The sequence below is a fragment of the Mauremys reevesii genome, linkage group 25, assembly GCF_016161935.1.
Source record: "Mauremys reevesii isolate NIE-2019 linkage group 25, ASM1616193v1, whole genome shotgun sequence".
Classification (NCBI taxonomy): domain Eukaryota; kingdom Metazoa; phylum Chordata; order Testudines; family Geoemydidae; genus Mauremys; species Mauremys reevesii.
In genome coordinates this window covers 13,562,945-13,588,127 of record NC_052647.1, presented here as the reverse complement: position 1 = coordinate 13,588,127, position 25,183 = coordinate 13,562,945, and the positions used below count along the sequence as shown (strand labels likewise).

General features: G+C 46.5%; 2 protein-coding genes and 1 long non-coding RNA gene across 15 annotated transcripts in view; 2 read left to right on the top strand and 1 right to left on the bottom strand.

The window, feature by feature from the left end:
- LOC120390904 (GEM interacting protein) overlaps positions 1-12,793 on the top strand; it is a 55,189-nt gene extending 42,396 nt beyond the window's left edge. For all 3 annotated transcript variants that reach the window (XM_039513901.1, XM_039513902.1, XM_039513903.1), the window contains 11 exons: positions 143-333; positions 1,532-1,656; positions 2,813-2,899; positions 3,063-3,161; positions 3,735-3,874; positions 4,255-4,443; positions 4,911-5,048; positions 5,640-5,836; positions 6,780-7,068; positions 10,127-10,247; positions 10,817-12,793. In XM_039513901.1, coding sequence (XP_039369835.1) covers positions 143-333; positions 1,532-1,656; positions 2,813-2,899; positions 3,063-3,161; positions 3,735-3,874; positions 4,255-4,443; positions 4,911-5,048; positions 5,640-5,836; positions 6,780-7,068; positions 10,127-10,247; positions 10,817-11,346 — 2,106 coding nt within the window. In that variant the 3' untranslated portion in view covers positions 11,347-12,793. The remainder of the gene's footprint in view (positions 1-142; positions 334-1,531; positions 1,657-2,812; positions 2,900-3,062; positions 3,162-3,734; positions 3,875-4,254; positions 4,444-4,910; positions 5,049-5,639; positions 5,837-6,779; positions 7,069-10,126; positions 10,248-10,816) is intronic.
- LOC120390906 lies at positions 11,778-18,613 on the bottom strand. The gene is made up of 4 exons (XR_005591175.1): positions 18,461-18,613; positions 15,679-15,781; positions 11,932-12,041; positions 11,778-11,850 (listed from the first exon to the last, which is right to left on the bottom strand). It is a non-coding gene; the product is annotated as an uncharacterized LOC120390906 (long non-coding RNA).
- Positions 17,120-25,183, top strand: part of LPAR2 (lysophosphatidic acid receptor 2) — a 42,343-nt gene continuing 34,279 nt past the window's right edge. For 2 of the 11 annotated variants that reach the window (XM_039513905.1, XM_039513906.1), the window contains exons 1-2: positions 17,120-17,341; positions 23,991-24,059. The gene's annotated coding sequence lies outside the window, so the exon portion shown is untranslated. Of the gene's footprint in view, positions 17,342-18,774; positions 18,979-23,990; positions 24,060-25,183 lie in introns of those variants that run through there. The other 9 variants (XR_005591174.1, XM_039513919.1, XM_039513904.1 and 6 more) reach the window with 7 other exon arrangements.

The window sequence follows — 25,183 nt, the reverse complement described above, 5'->3', positions numbered from 1 at the left end:
AATCAGCAGGAAAGCGTGGCGCCTGTGCAAGAGCCTTGTTTACAAACTGAACTGAGAGCCTGGGGGACACACCTGAGATTCAAGGGAAAGAGAGGGTCACCTAGTCCTAGGGGTGTTTCATGCTTTTTGGGATTTCCATAAGGTCACCTTGAGGATGTTCAAGTTGCAGCAGACTCAGGCAGAGAAGATTCCAGTGGGGTACGAGAACATGACTGAGTACTGCAAGCCCTACAGAATGGGTGAGAAATATCTGGAATTCATTCAGAAGCTGCAGAAGAAAGAGGTCCCCATGGAGGTGTTTGAATTTGAAGCATTTATTCCTGCAGGGCAGAGGTAAAGAAATGTAGAACCAGAGCTGGTGGCTCCAGGGCTTGAAATGTATAATAAGCTGAATAAAAAGACTCATTTAAAGCATTTTACGCTATAAAGTCACTTGTGATGCTGCAGGGTTATTAATGCTGAGAAGACCTGGAATGGGCTAGTTGATAACTTTGAGAAGTACCACAAGCCAAAGCCCAAAAGGGTCTGTTCTCTCCAGACTCTGCATAGCTTCCATTAATATTAGCAGAGAACAGACTCTCAAAGATCATTTGTTTTCTTTGTGAGGATCAGTAAGTGTTAGGGCCTGCACAAGGGTAACTTGGTCCAGCTGTCTGCCCCAAGTCAGGAGTTATTTCTCCCACTTATTTAATGTATTGATCTTCATTATCTCATATGTATGATGTTTCATTTCCAAACTACCCGTATTTATATATTTCCTGTAGACAGAAAATATAAGGGAAATTATATTAAACTTAGTTATATTGAAATTAATGGGCAACAGATTTATAACAAACATAAGGAAGTATTTCTTCACACAATGCACAGTCAACCTGCAGAACTCATTGCCAGGGGATGGTGTGGAAGCCAAGAGTATAACTAGGTTCAAAACAGAATTAGATAAGTTCAGGGAGGACAGGTCCATCTACGGCTATTAGCCAAGATTGTCAGGGATGCAATCCCATGCTCTGGTGTCCCTAAATCTCTGTCTGCCAGAAGCTGGGACTGGACGACAGGGGATAGATCACTCAGTAATTGCCTTGTTCTCTTCATTCCCTCACAAGCAGCTGCCACCGGCCACTGTCAGAAGATAGGATACTGGGCTTGATGGACCATTGCTCTGACCCAGTGTGGCCATTCTTATGTTCTTAGTATTGACTGTCAATCTGGTGTGCACATGCCCTAGGCTTCTTTGAAAAGTCCAGCCTACAACTACCTGTAAACTCTCGGAGGCAAGGACCTGGTCATCTTGTATGTCTCTAAAGCACCGTGAACATCTATGGGGCAATAATAGTTGAACTAATGAAAGACAATTTAAAAAACAAAACATAGAATGCCCCTTGCTTGTGTAGTTCATTTGAAGCATTGTTGTATTCATGGTGGTCCCAGACCTGAATAAATCTGTGTTGCTCAGAAGCTTGTCTCTTTCACAAAAAGCTGAATAAGAAATATTTCCTCATCTACCTTGTTTCTCTGTGTATTTCATTCTCAGGTCTCCTCCTAGTGGCAGAAAAAAGAATGCAGTGCAATACTCCTGCATCTCATCCTCTGCAGTTGATCTGAGCACCTCTGCAGAAGATGCATCAGGAAAGCAGTTTTCCACAAACAGTGAACAAAGTAGGTTTAATTTATCAAGGAAAAGTTAACCCTTTGTTGTGTCACTGCTGCTTGATTCATATATGTATATAGCCAAGAGTAGCAAGAAGAGGTTAGGTAATTAATAACCTCTGGAGTCAGAGCCCAGGGCTTTCTCCAGACTGGGACTGTGTGTGGTTTCGCTGCTGCAATTTTATGGAAAGGGATTCAGGTTCATGAAATTTTGTTCCCTGATTGAATCAAAAAATTTTACTTTTATTTCACAAAGTGTCAGGTTTTATTCACTCCTCATCCAAATGCATCTTAGACAACAGGTGTGTTCCAAAAGGAAAAGTCAGCTGTGAAAGTCATTCTGAGCTTTAACCAGGAGATGCTGTTATGGATAAGGCAGGTGTAGTCTATTTGCATGGTACATAAGCCTTATAGCATTTTAATAACGGTACAAACAAGCTGGTTCATGGCCCGAATGTGTTGGAAGCTCTTGTTCATCTCCTGGTGTGTGACCTGAAATGGAGATTTTTTTCTGAAACTTTGTTGTTTCTCTGTCCTGTTAAAACATTTTATGAATTTTCTGGCAGTCTGGGGACTGGGGACATCCTGCATACCCTCAGACCCCTTTACATGCAGGCTGCAGCATCAATTTTATAACCCCATGTTTGATTTCATGCTTGACCATCCTCTATATGAAAACTACCTTAGACTGGGCTGTGATGGGCAGTGCAGCCAGTAAGCCTTCTCTTGTTATTCCTTCAGCTCAGTCCCCTGAATGGTATATTGTATTCTCAAGTTTTACATCCTCTTTCCACAGAGCATCGCATTTCATTGCAGGTTTAATACCCCATTTCACCATCTCACAATTTCTCTCAAAGACATTTTGGAAATCATCTCACTACGGTAGAAAATAATTGTCATTAAACTTTTCTGGCACAAAAGGACATTTCCTAAAGGTCTTTAAAAAGCATGGCATGATTCAGCAAAAATGCCTCCAGATTGCTTTTTGGATTATCAGGCTTTCATCGTGCCTGTGTGTTTCTGTTTTAAAAGATATTAGCAGAAAGGTCAGTTGTTTTGAGGCATTGTCAGTAAGAGTAAGGAACCCAGCGGATGAGCATGGGTTCATTTAGAAACTGCTGCTGAGACATTAGTCGGTCCATCTCATTTACCTTGCCTTTTACAGATGCAAACAAATCCTTCTACAGTGACACAGAAAGCCTGGGTGGGAGCTGCGAATCCCGGTCCCTGGACTCTCCCACCTCTAGCCCAGGTGAGAAGAATGGCACCTTCTGCCTAATGTTCATACTAACAAAAAACTTCAATAGAAATTAAATGTGGATTTGGAGCTTTTTTATTTTTTCTATAATGTGCAATACATAAATAAAGTACATCTTGTATTTTGTATAATGTAAAACCTTCCTCCTTGTCTCCAGGGCACCAAAGTAGGAAGTTGCTAAAAGCTTCATCCACAGGCGCCATGTCCTCCTCGGATGATTTTGAAGAGAGAGATTCATGTCAAACATATGAAAATGGTAAGCAATAAAGAAACCTGCGTGACTGATAAAAAGAAACAGTAGGAGAGCAGCCTATGTCCCTCGTGCTCCCCCATTCTGTTATGCTTATGAAAGGGAGATTTCCATACACACCCCCATACAGCTCTGCTGATGCCCCTCAATTTGGATCTGCAGCCCCGCCATTGCTATTCCAGCTTTTGGCTCCCCACCCAACATACACAGCTCTGCTGATGCTCCTCAATCCCAAAAAACAGGCCCCTGCTATTCCAAACTTGGGCTCCTCCCAGCAGCTCTGTTGATGCCCCTCCCAATCCACAACCCCCAGTGGTATTCCAGCCCTGAACCTCAGTATAGTAGTGCTACTGCTGCTCAGTTATGACTGGCAGCAATGTCCCAAATTCTATTTCAGGCCCCTCCAGTTCAACCAATAACCACCAGTCATTATGCTGAGCACCCCTTATCTCAAATAGAGCGCTACAAGAGATCTGCCCAGCTGTCTAGAGAAATGGGCTGCTAATTCTTTTGCATTTCTAGATGGCATGAGTGACTTTTTGAAATGTCTCCTTGTTATTTACATGGTTACTACACCAGAAAATGGATCATCCCAGTGTCAGTTTAAGAATATCTCTCTGTCAAGTGCAGCACAGACCCACCGGCTGCGGAAATTGCGGGGTCCATCCAAGTGCAGGGAGTGTGAAACCTTTATGGTCAGTGGCACGGAGTGTGAAGAGGTGAGAGAGCTCAGAACACCCTGGACTGTAGATAACCAGCTCCCCCTGACCCCTGTGTAAGGTATTTCACTTCAGGCATGTCCCCGCTGCAAAACTCTGTGAATGGGCCCCCCTCTGTGAGGCCAATAATTCAGTGCATGACCATCTCCCTGTCCCTCACCCCAGGCTGCTCTGCCATAACAGCTGAGGAAAGGGAGGCAAAAGGGAAGGTATCTCCCAATGAGGCACTTCTGCAGAAAGATGTGGAACAGTGAATGGAGGGAACAGGAGAAGGGAAAGCCTGTGATGTGCCCCAGTGGGACATACTTTCCCCAGCTTCTGGAGTGGTCCTTGCTGAACTGTAACTAGTGTCTAACTGCAATATCATTCTACTATTGCAGTGCTACCTGACCTGCCACAGGAAGTGCCTGGAGAACCTCCTCATCACCTGTGGCCACAAGAAGCTGCCCAGCCGAGTGCCCCTCTTTGGCATCGACTTCACACAGGTCCCTCGGGATTTCCCGGAAGAGGTTCCATTCATAGTTGTGAAATGCACCTCAGAAATCGAGGCACGTGCCCTCGGAGTGCAGGTGAGCAGCACTGAGGTAGACTCCAGCACAGGGCCTGGTCCTGCTCCCGCTGGGGACCAGGATTATGCTCCCATGGACTTTGACAGGAACCACATTCGGCCCTTACTTGGTACCTTTTGTCTCAAGGCACTTCACAAAGGGGTTTTCCCCAGTGAACCATTGATGGTGGCCTGGGCAGCTGGCACGGGTCACTTGGCATCAAGACAGACTAATTAAAATTCTCTCTAGTTTCCTCTAGCTCTGGTATTTTTAATGCCCCATCATGGGGGTAGCTGGGTACTGAGTCTCTGCACATCACCCTTTGTTTCCTGTCCACAGAGGGAAAGAGACAATGTCACATCCCTTCTTGGCCTTAGCTGCAGAAATTAAGCTGTCCTGTTAGTTCCTGGTCCCCTCCCCTCCTCTCCCCACTCTTCTCAGATTCTCTAACCAGGATCCCTTGACCTTTCCCCATTTCAATAATGCAGGGGATCTATCGGATAAGTGGAGCCAAGGCCCGGGTGGAGAAGCTCTGCCAGGCATTTGAAAACGGGAGGGAGCTGGTGGAGCTCTCAGAACATTCTCCCCATGACATCACTGGCGTCCTGAAGCATTTCCTGAAGGAGGTGGGTAGCAAATCCCCAAGAGGAGCCAGGATCAGTCTCTGGTTACTTGCAGGCTCCTGGCTTTAGTTTCTGGTGCATCTCTGGGAGGATGGCAACCCCTGTTCCTGGCTTGCTCTCAGCTGGGTTTTTGAGGCACTGGGATGTGTTAATGTCTGTTTGTTTACTGTAGAATCAGGGATTAATTCCAGGCACTGATCTCCTAACTCCCACCTTCTCTGGTGCCATGGGAGTGACTGGGGCTCAAGGCTTGCAGTGATAAAGGGTAGATGAGACCCAATGCTTCCCTGAGCAGTAGCAGGCCTGGGTTATTTCTGAGATTCCCCAAATATTAGTTTCATGTGAACGGCAATTCTGGTGAGGCCTGGGCCTTCTCTGCAGGCCCTAGAAGTTCATGTGAAATCAGGGAGCCAATCACTTGCCTGCACATCATGGGGATAAGAGTTGGTATGAGCCTGGGAACATGCGGCTGAAGGGGGCCAGGGCTGCGGGGCCACTGACACCAGCAAAGGTCCTTCATGGGACTTTCCCTAGAGCATCAAATTGATCAAATAGGCAGGCTGCAGTAACACAATCTCTCTCATCTCACCACAGCTGTCAGGGCCAGTGCTCCTGTATGAGCTCTATGATGAATTCATCGCGCTTGCCAAGGACCTGCAGAGACCTGGGGAAGGAAAGAGAGACAGCTCAGGGTTCTCAGCAGATCCCATTCAAAGCATGAAGGACTTGCTGAGCAAACTGCCTGGGACTAACTACAACACCCTGCGACACCTCATTGCACATCTGTACAGGTGACAGGGACAAGTGGCTGGCTTGCTGATTAGTATCACCTGGATGGGTTGGGGATCTGTTAGATGCTAGTGCTGCAAAGAGATTGCTGCAGAGATCTTGCTCCCCAGAGGAGCATCTGGCACAGTGGCAGGTCAGTACCAGAAGAAGCTCTTAGAACACATCTATGCTTGGAGTTGGAGTATAATTTCCAGCTTGAGAAAACATACTTGAGCTAGCTCTCCTTGAGGTAGCATGCTAAAAACCGCATGTAGCCACAGCAGCACAAGTGGCGGGAGGGGCCAGCTGCCCGGAGGATGAGTCTGGCATCACTGGCTCAGGACAGCTAGCCTCTCCTGCCATTTGCACTACTGCTCACGCTGCCACAGCCACATTCTGTGTTTAGCACACTAACTCGATGAGAGCTGGGAATTACACCCTCAGCTTGAAGTGCAGACATGGCTGTAGCCTCCTTCGCTAGCAAAAGGGCAGGGTTAGACCCAAAGGGACAGCCATGAGGAGGGAAAAGCCCATTCAGAAGAAAGGCGAGACCCTCACAGCTCCCAACAAAGGAGAAGGAAAAGGCCCAGATAAGCTGTCTGGACGCTCCTTAACTGATGGCGCTTCACAGTTAAACCAGGTGCAGAGCCAGAATTCCCATTAGGGCAATGGGAGACATGGGCCTGTGGCCCCAATCTCCTTTCATCCAACGCTGACCAAGCATCTTCCCTTAGAGCTGGACTTTTCACCCAGCTCAGAGCAGTTTCCTGGGTCACAGTGGAGTCTGAGCGTTGGAAACCAGAACCGTGTCCATCTCCCTCACACATCCAGCTCCTGCCAGGGTCGGGATGTATATCTGTACCAGGAAATGGTGCCATCATCTCCCCCACTAACCGCCCATTCCACCCCTCCCACTCGCTGCAATGGGGCTGAGAAGCCCCTAACCATGATGTTTTCCTTTCCCAGGGTGGCTCAGAGATACGAAGAGAACAAGATGTCTCCCAACAACCTGGGGATAATCTTTGGGCCAACGCTGATCCGACCCGGCTCAGGGTGCGATGTCTCCATGTCGTGCCTCGTAGACTCTGGGTACCAGGCCCAGATTGTGGAGTTTCTCATTCTGAGCTACGAGAGGATCTTTGGGATGGATGACTTGCCTCCGTCTTTGTATGAAAACACTTTGCAAGAGGCCTTGGCAGAGAAGGACAAAGAGGAGAAGCAGAGCACCGAGAAAACCCAGGGTGTGACCACAGAGGTACAGCTCGGAGACACTGAGCTGGGCCCTGTGACCCTGTTATAGTCACAGGGAGTTGGATTAGCGAGGAAAACGGGATCTTACAGAAAGTGAAGCCACTTGGCATCTGTGGGTTATTCAGAGAGCAAAGAGCAGATGGGCAACTCCTATGGAATGGGAGAACTGGAAGCAATTCCAAGCTACAGATCCCCAGACAGCTGTGAAGGATGTTTTGCTGCACATTTTAAAGAGTCCGATTCCTACAGAAAAGACGTGGGTTTCTCCAGACTACGTTACTCAGGATGTTGCTGTCTCTCAGTAGATAGTTTTACAGCTCGTGGAATGGATGATTGTATAAATAGCGAAGGATACAGCAGGATCCCCAGCCCAGACCTGCTGGGCTTGCCTCCCTCTGAGGCATAGTTCAGCTGTGGCTAGATAGGCTGTCAAGTATCAGGGGGCAGCTGTGTTAGTCTGTATCTGCAAGGAGGAGGAGGAGTCCGGTGGCACCTTAAAGACTAACAGATTTATTTGGGCATAAGCTTTCGTGGGTAAAAAACCTCACTTCTTGATCTGAAGAAGTGAAGGTTTTTTTACCCACAAAAGCTTACGCCCAAATAAATCTGTTAGTCTTTAAGGTGCCACCGGACTCCTCGTTTTTGCTAGATAGGCTGTGTTTCTGTGCTGCTGAGTGCTAAGCACCTCTCCAGCCCTCCCCATCTGCCTGACATTTCTCTCACTATAATGCCTAGCACCCTTCCTCTTCAAAGCACTTTAAAACTTGAGGTAATTGGCAATACCTCCTGGGAGTTATGTCAGGGGTGTTACTCACATTTTTTAGCTGAGTTACCTGAGGCAGAGAGAGGGAAAGTGACTTTCCCAAGGTCACAGGGGGAATCAAAGCCTGAATGATCAGTATCTGTCTCCCCGTCCTGTGTTCAGGCCACCAAGAAGGGGTGTGTGTGAGTGTGTATGTTACTTCTTTTTCTTAATAGTCACGTTCATGTCTGGTGAGCCGTGGTACTGCTTTTCCCATGGTTCCCAGTTACTGAGGCCTAAGGGAATTATAGGGACTGTGATCCCAGCTGAAAGCAGATATTAATCCAACAGTGCACCTGACTTCTATTCCCCATATGGAAAAGTCCAATATAATTTATTAGGGATGACTCTAATAAAACCTACTGAATATAATAGAGAATGATCCCCTTTCCATAGTTCGGAGTTGTTGTTTTTAAAACCATCTGTCACAGGGTCACTCACCGCACTGGTGCCTCCTGCTGGCCATTTTGGGAATTAGCTCTGGTCAGCAGGTGTGCCCTCCGGTGGTGGTGGCTCTCCTGTCCTTGTCTCCGCCTGCAGACCCAATCTCTCTGCCTCTGCTTTGTGGCACAGCCCTCCAGCCATGTCATAATCCAGGTTCCCCCTTCCAGGGGACTCCTTCTGCAACAGTCTAGCCGCTCCTCACAGCAGCTTGACAGGCCATAGCCTGGCCGCTTCTTCAGCAGCAAGTGGGGGGAGGAGGGAGGGACGGACCCAGGCCCACCCACTACAGTGGGTCCCAGCCCAGGGACCCTGTAAATAACAGATTCCTGCTGCCCCTCCTTTCTTTCTCCACCGGCCTGTCTCAAATCCCTGGGCCGCTTCCCCAGAACCTTCAGCTCCTGCCTCTGGCTCCTTCAGCCTCTTCCCAGGGCCTTGGGCCTGCAAGCCCTAGCGGCCCTGTTCACGGTGCTCGTTTCTGCAGCCCTCTAGGAAGCCAGTCCCCTCCCTTGGGCTTCCTGCAGCAGAGTGGCTTGTGCTGCCTACAGCTTCCTTTTATATGGGCTGACTGGGCCCTGATTGGCTGGTCCAGCTGTGCAGCCACTGCCCTAATAGGCTGTTTCCTTGTAGCCCTTCAGGCTGGGTTTTAACCCTATCAGGGCCAGCGCAGGGCAGATGCCCTGTCACACCACCCTATATAATTCTACAGCAGGGATGGTTACTAAATTCTACAGGAAAGGTCAAAAATAATTGGCGGGGGGAGAGAATTAAGTTCTATAGGAGTTCTCAATATAATAGTAAAGCCAAATTGTGAGGATTTTGATCAATCCCTGAACAAATTCCCACTGACTTCCATGGGGAATTGGGCTCATACGAGCAATGATGTTCGGGCCCCACTGTAGCAGCCATCTCAGGCTCAATCTAATAGAAATTACTTTGCTGTAATTAATGGTTATGTTTCTGTTGCTTCCCCCCACTTTGTCCGACTGCACAGACCGGCAAAGGAATCACTGAGCGAGGCTGCAGCATGACAGATAATGTGACTGCTGCCCCTTAATGCTGTGCATCATGACCTATCCAGAGGGAACCAGGGAGGTCACATGAATTTAGTGCCATTTTCATAATCAGTTTTCACTAAGCTTTTAATTGGATCATTCCTGATTTATATCGAGCATAAGGAACAGGTGGCTCTAAATAATGGGGCTGCGCGTCCATGCGGGGTTTTCTGAAGGTGCCATAAACCCAGGGAATGAACCTGGTCTCCCCACAACTCCAAGGCAGAATCATTCTAAAAGGGTCTGTTTTAATAGTGTGTAGGATACATGGATGTAAACCTTAGCACAGGTCTTGTTTCTCCTGCCAGAAAGCAATCCCTGCTCCTGAGGTGCCTTTTGTGGCAGGCAATATGATTCGATGGGCAGAGCACTGAATTGACACTTGGGACACCTGGGTTCTGTTGTCAGCTCTGACCAGTTGTGTGACCTTGGGCAAATCACCTCCCCACTGTTTCACCTCACAGCCTTTCTCTAGTTAGATTCTTCAGGGCGGGATTGTCCCGCACCCTGTGTCTGTGTAGCACCCAGTAAAACGGGGTCCTAACCCCAGCTCTAAGAGGCCTCTCCCTCTCTTGCTGAGCCTGCCAGCTTTAGCACTGTGGTTTTGCACTGGGCAAGCTGAAATGGAGATCAAGATATTTTCGCCATTAGCCAATTAGCTTTGTTCCCTTGGCTACTGCAGCACTCAGGGAACTGCATATTGCAATTAATCTGAAAGGAGAGCCCTGTCGAAACAGGTTCACAGTCCTGGCTTTTTCCTACAGAGTTTCTCCTTCAAGCATGATTCAAGTGAGGGCTACGTGTCCGATAAGTCATCTTCCAGTGAAGCCATCAATGAGCTGACAATGGAGGGAGCCCACAGTCCCCTGAGCACAGATCCCCTAGGTAAATGTCAAGCAGGGGCACATGGTCATGGAGCAGGTTTTGGGTTGGCTTGATCTGTGTTTACTGAACTTTCACAGCTTCCGTGTCTGCCTGTCTCTGCATGTGTCCCTGTGTATGGGGTAAGGCATGGCATCACCCTGCCACTTTCCTCCATCTAGGCAGCCCACTCCTCACTGCCTCTGGGCTAGCATGCCACTAGGTTTCAGTGTATTATGAGCCCTTCTCAGGAAGGGGTTTTCCTTCACGCCTCACAAGCCCAGCTGCTAGAGGCCAGGAGGCCTACAGTTACCCACCAGAGTCGATTCTCTAAGGTGTTGTAGGCAGGATTCACAGGCTTGAGAATGCAATGCCTGATCTCCCCTCACTTGCACCCATTTCACACCATGTCTCTGAAATTACTCCTGGTTTACACCAGCATTAAGAGAGGAGGCTCAGTCCCCAGCACTGAACAGGGGAATGGCCTCCACTTGTGTGTTTGTACAGGGATTTGTAGTCACATTAGGTAGGCCGCACTGCTCTAGGCCGAGGGGCAACCTCATTTTAAAATAACTCTCTAATGTTTTGTTCAGATTTGAATAGAAATGAAGGCTCTGAGCTGGAGGACCCTGAGGAATCAGTGCACGAAAAGCCAGATCCAGATTCTGATTCAGTTCTAGGGACGCAACCCAGGGGGTACTTCAGCCGGCAGCCTGTGAAGTATCCTCGAGCGGTACAGGCCAAAATGAGGCCAATCATTCATAAACCTTCCAGCTTGTCCTTGATGGCTGCTGCTCTGTCAAGCCCTCTGATGGAGGCTGATGCAGAAGGCAATCCTGCAGACTGCAGCCCTTTGACAAAGGAAGTCCTGGAGAAGAAAGGCAGCAGCAGGAGTAGCTCACCAGAGACCAGCACACTGCAGCGACGTTCTGGAGGAAAACAGCAACTCAGACATTTTGAGATCACCCAGGAAACTGCCAGGATCGTCTCCAAGTTTCAAACCAACAACACTTCCACAGGGTCCCCTCAAGCTTCTCTGGAAAGGACAAGCACAGACTGCACTGAACCCGAACCAAACTCTGACCTGGAGACACCATCCCAGGAAAACCTTTGTGAACAATGAGGAGTGCACTGCTGGAAGTGAGACAGGCCTGCACTGCCACCAAGTGCTGCCTGCTGAATGGTGGGGACTAGGGTGACCAGATGTCCCGATTTTATAGGGACAGACCTGATTTTTGGGTCTTTTTCTTATATAGGCTCCTATTACCCCCCACTCCACCCCTTGTCCTGATTGTTCACAACTGCTTTCAGGTCACCCTAGCAGGGACAGAGAAGGGGATGAGATGAGGACCCCATCCCAGCATCTCTGTTAGGGATGGAGCTTGCAGGAAAGACCTCTGCTATGAATTATCAGGAGGCTGTGGGTCAGCCCAGAATTTGCTTTTTTTACTGTTTAGCAAACTCCAAAAGACCATTCAGAAATAAGTCCAGAAGCTCTGTTCATGGAAAGCAAACACCTGTGACTGGCGCCAGGAGTTTTTCTGCAAGGGATGGGTTGAGTGTGATACATAGCTTAGCCCAGTGTGAAGCAGTACAGAGAGAGCACCGATTACTTGGCTGTGGACACCTAGGCAGAGAGGAAATGACTGTAAAGATCAGGCCATTGGAGGAAACACTCACAAATGGTCACTTTCTTGAAGCTACAGACCTCCACTGATTTGTTTAGTTCACAGCATCCCTCATTTTTTTCAGCACAAATCCAGTGAAGCGGTGTGTTTTGACATGGTTTGGGGCTTCCACTGCTGCAATTTCTATTTTCTATAAACAGATAAAATCTTTCTTTTAGGAAGGAGAAGAGATTGTGCCATCCAGTGAGCAGCCTCAGTATGTTACCTTATCTCAATTCCATCTCTCTGCTTTTCCAACAGACCTCACATTCTCTAGCATCTCTAACTGTTGTGTCACAAACATAATCCCTTGAACCCATTACAGAAGGACACATTTTCACTAATCCAAAGCAAGACTAGTCTGTATTTTGGTGGTTCTCAACATCTTCCATTTCAGGATCACAATAAGACACCCCCACATGCACAGTGATCATTCACCAAGGAGCCCTATTCTGATGGTGTCAGAACCAAACTAAGCCCATGTGACTTTTGTCTGAGTAAAGATCTCAAGATTAGGACCCAGATGAATACATGGGTTTTATGTAATGAGCTAACACTGACATATGTGAAATAAAATGATGAGTAGCTACTTGGGGTGATTTATTGTAATAGGGTGCATACTGTGATCCACTGATATGGATTTTCTTGGTTTCTGGTTATGTACAGGGTGAAATTCATCCCTGTGCAGAGGGCAGTGCAAGGACTAGCCGCCCATTTAAGCTACTTTTGCATAGGGGTGAATTTCTCCAATAGTGAGCAGCTGTTGAGCTACTCGTGTCTGAACAAGGAAGCCATAGGCCAGGGGTGGCCAACCTCTGGCTCCGGAGCCACATGCGACTCTTCAGAAGTTAATATGCAGCTCCTTGTATAGGCACCAACTCTGGGGCTGGAGCTACAGACACCAACTTTCCAATGTGCCGGGGGTGCTCATTGCTCAACCCCTGGCTCTGCCACAGGCACTGCCCCCACTCCACCCCTTCCCGCCCCCTCCTCTGAGCCTGCCGTGCCCTTGCTCCTCCCCCTCTCCTTCCCAGAGCCTCCTGCACCCCATGAAACAGCTGATCAGGAGGTGTGGGGAGGGAGGGGGAGGTGCTGATCGTCGGGGCCGCCGATGGTTGGGAGGTGCTGGGAGCTGTGGGGGAGTGGTGGGAGCTGATGTGGGGCTGCTGATGTATTACTGTGGCTCTTTGGTAATGTACATCAGTAAATTCTCAGGTTCAGGTTGGCCACCCCTGCCTTAGGCAAATGGTTAACGCTAATATTACATCTCTCAGCATCTCTCTCTTTCTTCTGATAAAGTTGGCCACCTTCTTTTTTCTCTTGCCTTATCCCTGATCTTTTTCTTTGTTCCTGTTTCTTAACAAGATCCTAAAAGAAACGCTAAGGATTTACTCGCAGCAGTTGTAGAGCTTGGGCCAGAAAATGGGGGAAATCACCCACTCACTCCACATTGTGCCTCAAAAGATGTGTATTTAATGTTAATATATTGCTTTGTATTCTTGAGTATTAAATTATCTTTTAATAAAATTCATTTCCATAGTAAGTGTTAGGGAGCTTTATTATAAGTTCTTTATGTCCTGTTTGTTTGTTAAATGAGCAGTATGTGGTATGTGCCAACAGTGCCCTCAACCCTTTATAAGACAAAAATTAAAGACTGTTTCTATGCTGAAGAGCTCACCATCTAAGGGACTGACACAGATAAGTCAAGACACTCGGCAAGAGCCGGAAGAGGAAGGTAACCCAGATTTTCCTTTCTTGCCTCACATTTGAATTGAATTTTACAGGATCAGGTGCTGCCTCCGCAGCCCTCCTAGACCATCGCCCTGAGAGCAAGAGGCTAAATCTACAGTCTGAACTATGATCCCTTGTGTGACACGTACAGGCTGCCATCAGGCTGCACCTTATGAAATCTGTACTTTGCAAATCTGTCAAATAGATTCCAGTAAACAAGAGCCACGAGGCAGCTCACAACTGCCCAGACAATTTTTTGATCTAACAATATTTAAACACGTTAAACCCATTTTGATCGTGGCAGGATTTAAATCCAGAAAATATGCCACTGAGCAAATTTGTACATGGACTCTGTGGAACAGATCTTTGGCCAATGTACATTGTCATCACTGTATTGACTTCAATGGAGCTGACAATTAACTCCAGCTAAGGCCCTTCCCTCATGTGTCCACCGGATGGCACCCAAGAGTCTACATGACCAGTGGTCTATTTCCCTGCCGCTAATGTGTCTGTTGGCAGCCAATGCTGCTCTGAACAAATGCCGCCTTTCTACTGCACTACTTCATACCGACTTCCTAACACACACAGCTCTTCTGGCTGCAGTGTTTATTTTTAACAAATTAAATTATTCTATTTTGTACTTCCATTCTAGGATCTGAAAGTACTTTGGAAAGGCAGGTCAGTATGATTTAATCCATTTTACAGATGGGTAAACTGAGGCACACCCAAATGCTAGACCCAGGAAGATAAGCATCTCACCAGACTCCCTGACAGTAATACAGCCAATTCCCTAGACTCCTATTACAGCTTTTGAAGATTCACTCTCTCTGGGAACATGGGAATTGCCAGACCAGGAGTCCAACCATAGGCGCCGACTCCGTGGGTGCTCCAGGGCTGGAGCACCCGTGGAAAAAAATTGGTGGGTGCTCAGCATCCACTGGCAGCTTCCCGCCCTGTCCCCCTGCTCCAGCTTACCTCCACCTCCTCCGTGAGCCCGCTGCCGCATCCTGCTTCTCCCCCACCCCCCAAGCACTTGTGCTGCCAAACAGCTGATTCATGGGGCAGGGAGGGAAGGGGGAGGAGGAGGAATGCAGCGCGCTGGGGGAAGAGGCAGGGCCGGGGCAGGGATTTGGGGAAGGGATCCAATAGGGGCAGGGAGGGGGCAGAGTTAGGGTGGGGACTTTGGGGTTGGGGTTGGAATGGGGGCAGGGCCAGAGGCGGGAAAAAGGTGGAGTCGGGGCATGGCCAGGGGCGGGGAAGATGGCGGGGGGCACAGGCACCCACCGGCACTGGAGAAAGTTGGCGCCTATGAGTCCAACTAGATAAGTATCACATATCTGACAGTAGCCAACACCAGCTGCTTCGGACAGAAGTGCAGGAACCCTTCAGGAGGCAGCGATGGGATAACCTCCCCCCAGGGGAAGTGCCCTCCTGACAGAGAGATGTTGAGGCTCCTGCCCTGAAAAAGGAGTCTTTATGGCCCTTCCACAAGTCTTGGTTATTTTTAATACATGCTATAATGCTGGTTATTCTTGTTATCCCTTTAAATGTTGAAGATTTTCCGTATATGCACTGTTGTTGTAGCCGTGTTGGTCCCAGGACATTAGGAGACAAGGTGGGGGAGGCAATATCTTGTATTGGACCATCATCTGTTGGCGAGAGAGACAATCTTTCAAGTTACACAGAGCTCTTCCTCAGGTCTGGAAAAGGCACTCAGTGTCACAGCTAAGTACAAGACTGAACAGATAGTCTAACATAACTAGCCAGCACATATTCTTAAGGGATCAACCTTTTCCTTCTAAACTCTTGACCTCAAATATATCATGTGGCAGTGAGTTCCACAGGACTTGGGCATTGTGTGAAAAAGCATATGCTACTGGAGCTGATGCATGTGCTACTCTTTGTAGGGGAGGCTTTGAAGCCTTTGCCTAATCGAAACAGTACGATTTCTGCCATCCAGCTATACCCTCTGCTTTTCCTTCAGGCATTCCAATAAATACAAAAATGCTGCTTGGGAAAATGTGCTCACTGTTCTCTAGTAAATCCACATTACTCACTGCTTTCTGCAGGGCTGGTATTTATTCAGTGTAATCATTGTCAGGGCTGTCTTTCCATCCAGGGCTCTAGCACTGCCAAGCCTCTCATACGTGGAGGGAGAATCTGTCAATATGGATGGACAGTCAGGCAAATCTTTCCCACTTGTGATGGGTTTGCTGTGTGCCTTAGAGAAACATTTAAAAAGCTATTCACTCCGTGATGTTTTAAGTTTTCCCAGTTAGCATCCCTGGAGATGCAATTAGTTCTTATTGTGATGTGTCTATGATATGAATCCTCAAACACATGTCTTTGTTCTCTGTCTGATCAAATTACAGGAATAAAGGGAAATGACCCCTAAGAACATAAGAATGGCCACACTGGGTCAGATCAATGGTCCATTTAGCTCAGTATTCTGTCTTGTGACAACGGCTGGTGCCAGATGCTTCAGAGGGAATGAACACAACAGGACGCCATGCCATGTCATCCAGTCCCACTTTCTGGCGGTCACAAGCTAAGGACATCCAGAGCATGGGGTTGTATCCCTGACCATCTTGGCTAATAGCCATTGATGGACCAACCCTCCCTGAACTTATATAATTATTTTTTTAACCCAGTTATATTTTTGTCCTTCACAACATCCCCTGGCAATGAGTTCCACAGGTTGACTATGCATTGTGTGAAGTAGTACTTCCTTTTGTTTGTTTTAAACCTTCTGGTTCTTGTGCTACGTGAAGGGGTAAATAAACTTTCCTTATTCACTTTCTCCACACCAGTCATGATTTTCCTCAAGGTGGCATGAAGTTAAAGAATGGAGGTCACAAACAAAGGCCTGGAGGAGCTGACTGTCTCTTGGCCTTTGGGGCAAAAATCTAGCTCATCTGTGTTTCTTCCTTATTCAGTGTAACCAAGAAACAAGCTGCAAATGACCCATGACAGATGCAGTGGAAGTGGAATGAAGGGTAGCCGTGTGTATATTTTAGGGATGCTGCAGGAATCACTAGGCTTTGATTCCATGGGGACAAATTAATCTAAATTCAAGGTTTCCATCTTAAATCATTAATAAAAAAAAAAAAGAAAAAAAAAGATCCTGCCCACATTTCCCCACTATCCAGCTACCAAACAATGAAGCATCTAAACTGGTATTTTGCCTCTTCTCCCTGTGGGGTGCGAAGAAGTGTGGTCATTCCAGTCCCATCCCCCACAGCATTACTCTGAGCTAACAAACCAGAAGATTAGAGCATTAATTGCAATAGCCTTTCCAGCACAGACAGGAAGCAGAATGCATTACCAAAGGCAGCCTGAAGATGCTGTGCATTCCCCCTCAACTGCCAGCTGCAGGCCACATCATTTAAACCAGTTAGCTGTAATCACTGCCACATGCAGGCATTTTCTTCATGTTCTCCCCTCACAGTATGAGTCACTCAGTTTAAATATGTTGCTCCAGAGAAGGGTTTTCTAATTAAACTTAGCTGCCTCTCACTGGGGATCTGCCTCTCGCAGTTGGACAGGCTCCCAGACAGAAAGAACGGTCCAAAATCATTCTAGCTAATCTATCCATTCATTCCTCTCATTGTGGTATCTAAATGCTTGTATTTTTAGGGTTAGGCCTCCTTGACTGTGGATACTGACCCAGGTCAGGTGACTGAGTCCAAGCCACACATTTCCATCTTCCACAGCTTTCTGGTGAGTCACACTTTTATTGCAACCCAGCAGAGACTGGGGAGAGAAGGCAGAGTATGTGATTTCCTTTCCTTTGAGACCGAGGCCCATCCTCTGCTTTGATTTACCTCTCACAGGACTCCAGCAGGGGCTGTGAGAGGCTCTTATTCTACCACTGCTTTTGAAATTGAGTGATGGAAAATCCAGGCTGAGTCAGATATCACAGGCACCATTTCCTAGCAGAGAGATTGAACTCGCTAGGGAGCAGCATCCCGAGGGGGGTGTTGGAAGCCTCTTCCCCAGTGTGGTGGAGTTCTGATTAAGGCAAGAAGATCTGTCTTTTGTAAAACCTTGTTTTTTAAAACATATTACATAACACAGCAATGGCTGCAAGAGGCATTTTGAGGTCTTACTGTGTTAACAACTAGATTGACTGTGAGGGCACCAGTGGTTGAGGCTGCAGGGAAATATATTCTGGGCCAGCAAGCTTGGGGGCCTGGGGTGTCCTCCAGACTCTGTTTTTTCAGATGTATCTAATATTTTATTTATTTTGTTCTTGGAAGTTTAAATGTAAGAGCTCAAACTAATTCACATGGGGAAGCACTGTGCCCCCAGACTCCTTCATGTCTTTGATGCCTTGTTTCTACTTTAAAGGACTGGTCCTCAAGTGCATATTGCAGGGTGTAATTCACAGTCCTGGATAAGTATCAGAGGGGAGCTGTGTTAGTCTGGATCTGTAAAAGCAGCAAAGAGTCCTGTGGCACCTTATAGACTAACAAACATTTTGGAGCATGAGCTTTTGGGTATTCACCCATAAAAGCTCATGCTCCAAAATGTCTGTTAGTCTATAAGGTGCCACAGGACTCAGTCCTGGATAAGTCTATGAAGTGGAATTGTCCCCAGCCAGGTCTCATTCTCACTTCCCACTTCAAAGCACGGGCAGAGAATCCCTTGTGTATTGGCCTATCTGCTGCTATTGCTATTCTGCTGCTAGCTGTTTGCAAGGCAGCTGCTCTCTGACCCTGTGGCTCTGAGCTGGTTCCTAGGGGATGCAGTTACGATAGGTTTACAGATCATTGGGAGGTAAAGCCCTAGTAACTTTACCAAGGAGACTTTTATCAGCCAAACCATCAAGAAACAAACCTCTTGCTTTGAGCTTCTTTTCATCAGTCAATATTAATTCAGGATAATGCAATCCCCTAATCCAGCCAATGAAGATGCTTCTGAGTCTCAGCAATACTCAATGACCCTCTTATCACAAAGTGAATTAAAGGCCTGAGGGTTTCACAACTGGAGACCTTGATTCCAGGCTGGGAGCCTCCTGGCACCATCATTGTGACACAGCAGTTGGGTTAAAGAAACTGAACCTGATTAGGAAAATTCAATTATCCATTAAAATTGTGAGGTTAACTATAAGGTGAAATGTTACCAAAAAGGGCCATAGTTCTGGGACTTTGTGTTAGGAACCAGGAAACACAGATAGTCTCCTGGCAACCTAACCAGCACAGCTGGCCTGTAGTGGCCTGTTTGATTGGCTACCCTGCCTGATTGGTGGGAAGAGTCCACGGATCAGCTTACACCCAGCAGCAGGAGCAGTGGTGGTTGTTCAAAGCCTTTGTTCCTGTCTGTTAGCTGCTTGTTCCAGCCTTGCCTTGTTCCAGGTAACCTGGCTCTGACCCTTGACTCTAGTTCCTGACCCTGGGCTCCTATTCCTGGCTACTGATTCCTGCTCTTATGGGGGGAGGGTTTTTATCAGCAAATAGTAAAATATTTTTTTCATTTCTGCCTGGCACATTTCCCCTTCCCCCCAACACAGTTATGTCTTGACATATTCAGCAAATGTCAACTACTAAACCTTCCAATGAAAGGGAAAACAGCTAGTAACTGGCTCAGATAAAGTTCATTACCCATATAATACCATATTGCTAGGCAGGTATAACTTCCCATGTCCCCCAGACACCTGGCTCCCTCTCTTTACACATCTCACCTGGAAACCTGAGTTTTCTCCCCCCTCCCCTCTGCCATTGACATTGAGTGAGTGCAGCGGGGCCCGGATTAAACACCCACTGCATAAATGGAACTCCCTCCCTTGGTTCTAGTGGGTCTAGGATCAAGCCCTAAATCTATTTTCCCCTACCCAGAGGGCCAAATTCCACTCTCATTGAAACCAGTGTAAATTTGAAGCAACTCCACAAGCTAAAGGGGCAGAGCCTGGGCCTGTGTTGTTTGATTTTGACTTTGGGATCAGTATTTTTGTGTTGTGCATGATTGATGCAGATTAATGACCCTTTAAACTTAATACTCCATTAACAGCTGCTGTGTGCAGCAGAAAAATGTGGGTTATGGGTCAAATCCTCCCCTCAGTTACACATTTCCATCTTCCATGAATATCAACCAGACCAATGGTTTTCAACCTTCTTTCATTTATGGACCCCTAAAAAATTTCAAATGTACTTGCAGACTCCTTTGGAAATCTTAGAGATAGTCTGAGGATCCCTAGGGTGTGTGGACCACAGGTTGAAAACCACTGAACTAGAGTCACTTACATTAAACAGTAACAGAATCCCATAGAAACTAGAGCTAGATGGGAAGGATCTAGCAGGGCATGGAGGCCAGGATTTTTGAAGAAGCCTTAGCCACCCATTTTCATTAAAATTGGGCACCTAAATCCTTTAGGCTTGGTTGAAAATCCCATTCTCCTGCCAGGAGCCACTGCAGGAGTGTTCCAGACAAGGTCCTCTCCAGGGCCACCCTTTTCCAGTCCAGTTTTAAATGTCTCAATGTCAGATTGAATTTCACCATCTTTCCTTCTTCACTCTCAGCTTAAGTGGGGCAGGCAGGAACACTTCAGAATGAGCTGGTATTTGTAGTTTCTCATGGTCTTGCTGCCTACTGCTTTGTTCTTTATTTTCTGGCATTTGTTTTTAAATAAATGAAGGCTCTGCCTCCTGTTCTGGAAGGAGCATCGGTGAGTTAATTGAGGCAGGATCAGGGAAGCTCAGTCAGAGTTTGCTGACTTACCTTCATCATCTCTTGGTGTCTCTGCTTTCAGAAACAGAGCTCAACACCTGAAGGAGATCAAGGGAGCAACCACCTTTGGGTGACTGTTGTAGCAATAAGCAATAATGAGGGGTAAGGAAGAAGAAATGGGGGATCCCCCCCATATTCTTCTCTCCCCAGGATATGTTTAAAACGCCTATGAGAATGTCCTGCACAAAAGATCCTAACACTGAGACATTAATGCAACATTATGTCCCAGAAGGTTTCCCTCCTGCAATAAAGGTGAACTTAGAACATTAGAGCTGAGGCGTCTAAATACTTACATGGTGGTAGATTCTTAGCTAAGGTGCCAACTGCAGCGTTCACTTTGTTTATTTGTAGAGACAAAGAGCTAGCAGTTCTTCCCTCGTGGATTCTTTGGCAAGGAGGGACTCAGCTCTCCTACTGTTGCCACAAAAGAGAAAAGCTTAGAAGTCTATATAAGACCTTTAATCCGCTCAGCACCCCATTAGAGCAGCAGGAACACTTTCTTCTTCCCAGGGATATTTGATTCTCACTACAGCTAGAAGTCTGTGGGCAAGGCTAAATGGTTATTGCAGGAGCTGGTTGAATTATTTGCTGTGGAATAATGATCTTGCTCCTATTGATATAAATGGCAATCCTCCTGCTGGCTTCAAAGATATAGCATCATGCTGAATGTGCATTGGAAATGTCGACCTTTTTTCTCTTTGCAAGCAATTTACAACTTGATCCAGACTTTCTTATTCATACTTTGCCAGGTAGTTCATGCAAATAATTTCCAGCCTCTGGAAAATTGTTCTTTGACTAATCACTATTCTTGATGTGTGTCTGGTCACCTGACTCATGGAGTATTGACTCTGCTCTCTGAGTGCATGTCTGACATGTTTTAAACGGGATTAATGGATAACAAATAATACACTTACAAAATGCATTTTTTGATTAATAATTGTAATGCACTGTCCCAGTACATGCGATCGGGATTCCCTTCAGCAGTGGGATCCAGTGAGGATCAAACTTGCTGTGTATTCATAGCTAACAGAGTTACTCTTTTAACCGAACTGCTAGGGTGTTGTGATTTTTGTAAGTCTCTCTCACACCCAGTAATCTTAACTCTGTCCCCTTGGCTGGCCAAGATGAATCAATCTCTAATGGTGACTCCACTGTACCCAGTGACGGAGTGAAGTTGATTATTATGGTGTGTATTAATATGCTGGATTTCACAGTAAGCAAGTGAATGCTAAGGGGTACCTGAGGTTTGTGCTGTACAGGGGTGACTTTCATCCTTGGTCATGAATGCCCTGGGTTCAGTCCTTCCTGACATCCATGGTATCTGTGTGGATGCAGCCACAGTTCATTAAATAATAATTTGCCCAAATATAATATTTCAGAATTCACAAGCATTTCCCTAAATAGCCAGCAAATGGCCAAATCCTCTCAAGCAATGAATGCCATTGTACAGCAGTTCTCAAACTTTTGTACTGGTGACCCCTTTCAAATAGCAAGCATTGGAGTGTGACACCCCCCCCCTTATAAATTAAAAACAGGGTTTGGGGTGGAGGTTGACAGCTCGCAAGGGGATAGCTCAGTGTTTTGAGCATTGGCCTGCTAAACCCAGGATTGTGAGTTCAAACCTTGAAGGGGCCATTTAGGGAACTGGGTTTTAAAAAACAACAACTGGGGATTGGTCCTCCTTAGAGCAGGGGGTTGGACTAGAATGACCTCCTGAGGTCCCTTCCAACCCTGATAGCCTATGATTCTATGACCCCCCATGTAATAACCTTGTGACCCCCTGAGGGGTCCTGACCCCCAGTTCAAGAACCCCTGACCCAGTACCACCAATAGCAGCCCCAAGCTTGCTAGTTTGATACATTAATCCTTTTATGTGTTGTTTTGTGTCTGCTCTTTGCCCATCTTGGAGCTTGCACATGGGGATGCTCCTTTAATTGATCTCCCTGGGAAATGCATCTGCTCGGTGTCCCCGTCAGGCTCCCTTCTTATGACCCTCTGACAGCACTTCTGTCCCTGTTCTTTTATTAGTTGTCCCCTGAAATTAGTGGGTTTCTGAGGTCCTGTAGATCCTCCCCTTAGGCTGGGGGGGATCCTTTAGCATTGGGCGGGCTTTCGCCTGCCCGGTTCCCAGAAACCCAATAGATACACTTCTCCATTCACAGGAACTAAAGAGCTGCAGACTTCTGTGAAGTTCAGTGTTTTTGAATTTTTTGGCCCTGCTAAGAACAGATGGACTAAAAAAAAAGCATTAGGCACTGGAGAAAATTCTAAGCCACAACGAATTTTTGATTTGGTAGCATAAACACTTCCTGCACTCTCCAGATTCTAAGGAAAAATCCTTCTTCTACCCTGCTTTAAGCATTTCAGTTTGCAAACAAATGGATCAACTTGCTCCAGTTTCATTTTTCCTGCAGATGTGAAGAGGAACTAAGTGATAGTTCTCAGTTTTCAGTATGGCTAGAGCAGGATCAGATTCAGGGATGATGCAGTCACTTAACACCTCCCATCTGAGGAACTTAAAGCATTCTGAAAATGTGAACTAAATGAGCCCAATTCAGCCTTGAGACAGGGGCATGTTGTTCTCTCTAGTTTAAAGATGGAGAATATGGGGGTAACTTGGGGAAGGAAATGGGGTTCTCAGAAGCTGTTACAATTATTAAAGAAACTGAATGTCCTCTACAGTAAAATACGTAAGCCCAGATGTATTCTATTTGATGTTTAAATGTATTTATTGACTTGTTTGAAATGAGTGTAATCAACTTCTAAAGGCTTCTTGCTGCAGCCATGAGTTCAGCGGAATCCATTCCAGGGTCCTAAGCACTACCAAAGGATTGCACGAAGATGTGTCTCTGTGCACTACAATTCCTGCAGAGCTCATGAACTGTGGTAGATCAGTTCTCAATTTCCAAGTTACATCTAGGTGCTCAAAGAAGGGGCAGTGGTGTTATGCCAGGTAACAGAGGTAGAAATAACTGCAATGCAGGATATGGTACTCGGTATATGTGTAGTTTTGTCTCTTTACCTTTTAAAAAAAATTGCTAATGTCGCCCTTATGCACCATGCTTTCTTGGTTTCAAGTTCCTTAGCTCTAGCAAATACCAGTTCAAGAAATTACATTCTGCCTCCCTAAATTACTCCTGCAGTTTCCATTGGTTACAATATTCACTTTTACTTCCTGTCCTAAACTGCGGTGTAGCGCTGCTGTGTGTTGCTGTCAGGGGCGGCTCTAGGTATTTTGCTGCACCAAGCACGGCAGGCAGGCTGCCTTCGGGGGCATGCCTGCGAGAGGTCCTCTGGTTCCACGGCTTCAGCATACCCGCCGTCGAATTGCCGCCGAAACCGCAGGACCGGTGGACCTCCTGCAGGCAAGCCACCGAAGGCAGCCTTCCTGCCCCCTCACAGCAACCGGCAGGGCGCCCCACCGCGGCTTGCCTCCCCAGGCACACGCTTGGCATGTTGGTGCCTGGAGCCGCCCCTGGTTGCAGTGTTTCATACCAGAGGTGGCCACATATTTTCAGTGGTCGGTGAAGTGATCGGTAGCTATGGTTTGTATATTAGCTTGTAACCAACTTTGGGATCCTGCAGGGTGTTATATGAATGCAATATATTGACAGTGTTATCATTTTATTTTTGTATTTATTAGAACAGAACATTTAACTATCTGCTAGCAGATCAGAGGAGGAAGTGTGCTGGGTGGAAGATGCAGTGGAAAGTGAGTGTTTCTCTGAATTTCTTGTTGGGTCCAAAAAACACATCAGGAACAGAAATGGATGATGTGGTTTCTATTCTTGTTTTTGTTTCTTTTAAGTTTTATGTTACAGTGATTTATTCCTCTCTTGTGGACACATGGAGCCAATGGCGCTTGTAGCAACACAGAGAGCAGGAGCATGAATTAGCTGAATATATGACTATCAAATGTTTAGCCAAGCCTTGCACGTTTCAAACATTAGAAGACTATTGTGCTCACTGGACTGAATGCTTAGACAGTGGGTGACAATCCGCTTCTGCCCTTTAATTTGCAACATGGCCCAGACACGCCCTTGGGTGTTGCACACCTTAATATACACAAGTCAAGTGTATGCAACAGAGAAAATCTGGAACAAATTAAATTAAATGTGCACGTCTGGGCATTTAGATCAACTGTTTGTGGCTGGAATCCTTTCAGAGCACTGGCTGCCCTCCTCTATCATTTATTTTAAAAAAAGATTTGTAGAGCTGTAATTCAGTCTGTGCCTAAACAGTCAGTTTGAGATATTTAGCAGTGAGGGCCTGCGTGACCGTCAGCTTTGTTGCCCTTTAAACCAATTTAAAATACATTTAAATGTTTTTAATATATGACAGTTCCGTAAATGCAACTGTCAGGCTTCCTACTCTCCAGACATGAAGGGCTTAGTTATAAGTAAGGCTGGGTGTTTGTCAGGGTAAAAGTCAGGGTAAAAGTTTTTTTGTGGCCAAAAAAAAGCTTTAAAAAAGGGAAAATGACTTGATCTGTAATATTTTTAATTATGATTACGTTTATTTTCCATTGGAAAAGGCTAAATGCTTGATATCAAAGCTTATAGGAGTATAATGTTAACAAAATGGCACAAAAAAGAACCAAATGTGTAAAAATGAATGGGAGAGAGTTGCAAACCAGGTGACTGACTTTTTATTAAAAAACCCTAAATGTCACAGGGCCAGATGAGGTCTCAGTTGTGGAGTAACTCCATTAACGTTAACACAACTCTGCCTTTATCCATGTACAATGGAGATCAGAATCTGCCCCCTGGAAATCTTGTCTTGTGAAAAACAAAAAGCCTTGGACCCTGATTCCTGCATTTGGATCTTCTGGAGCAG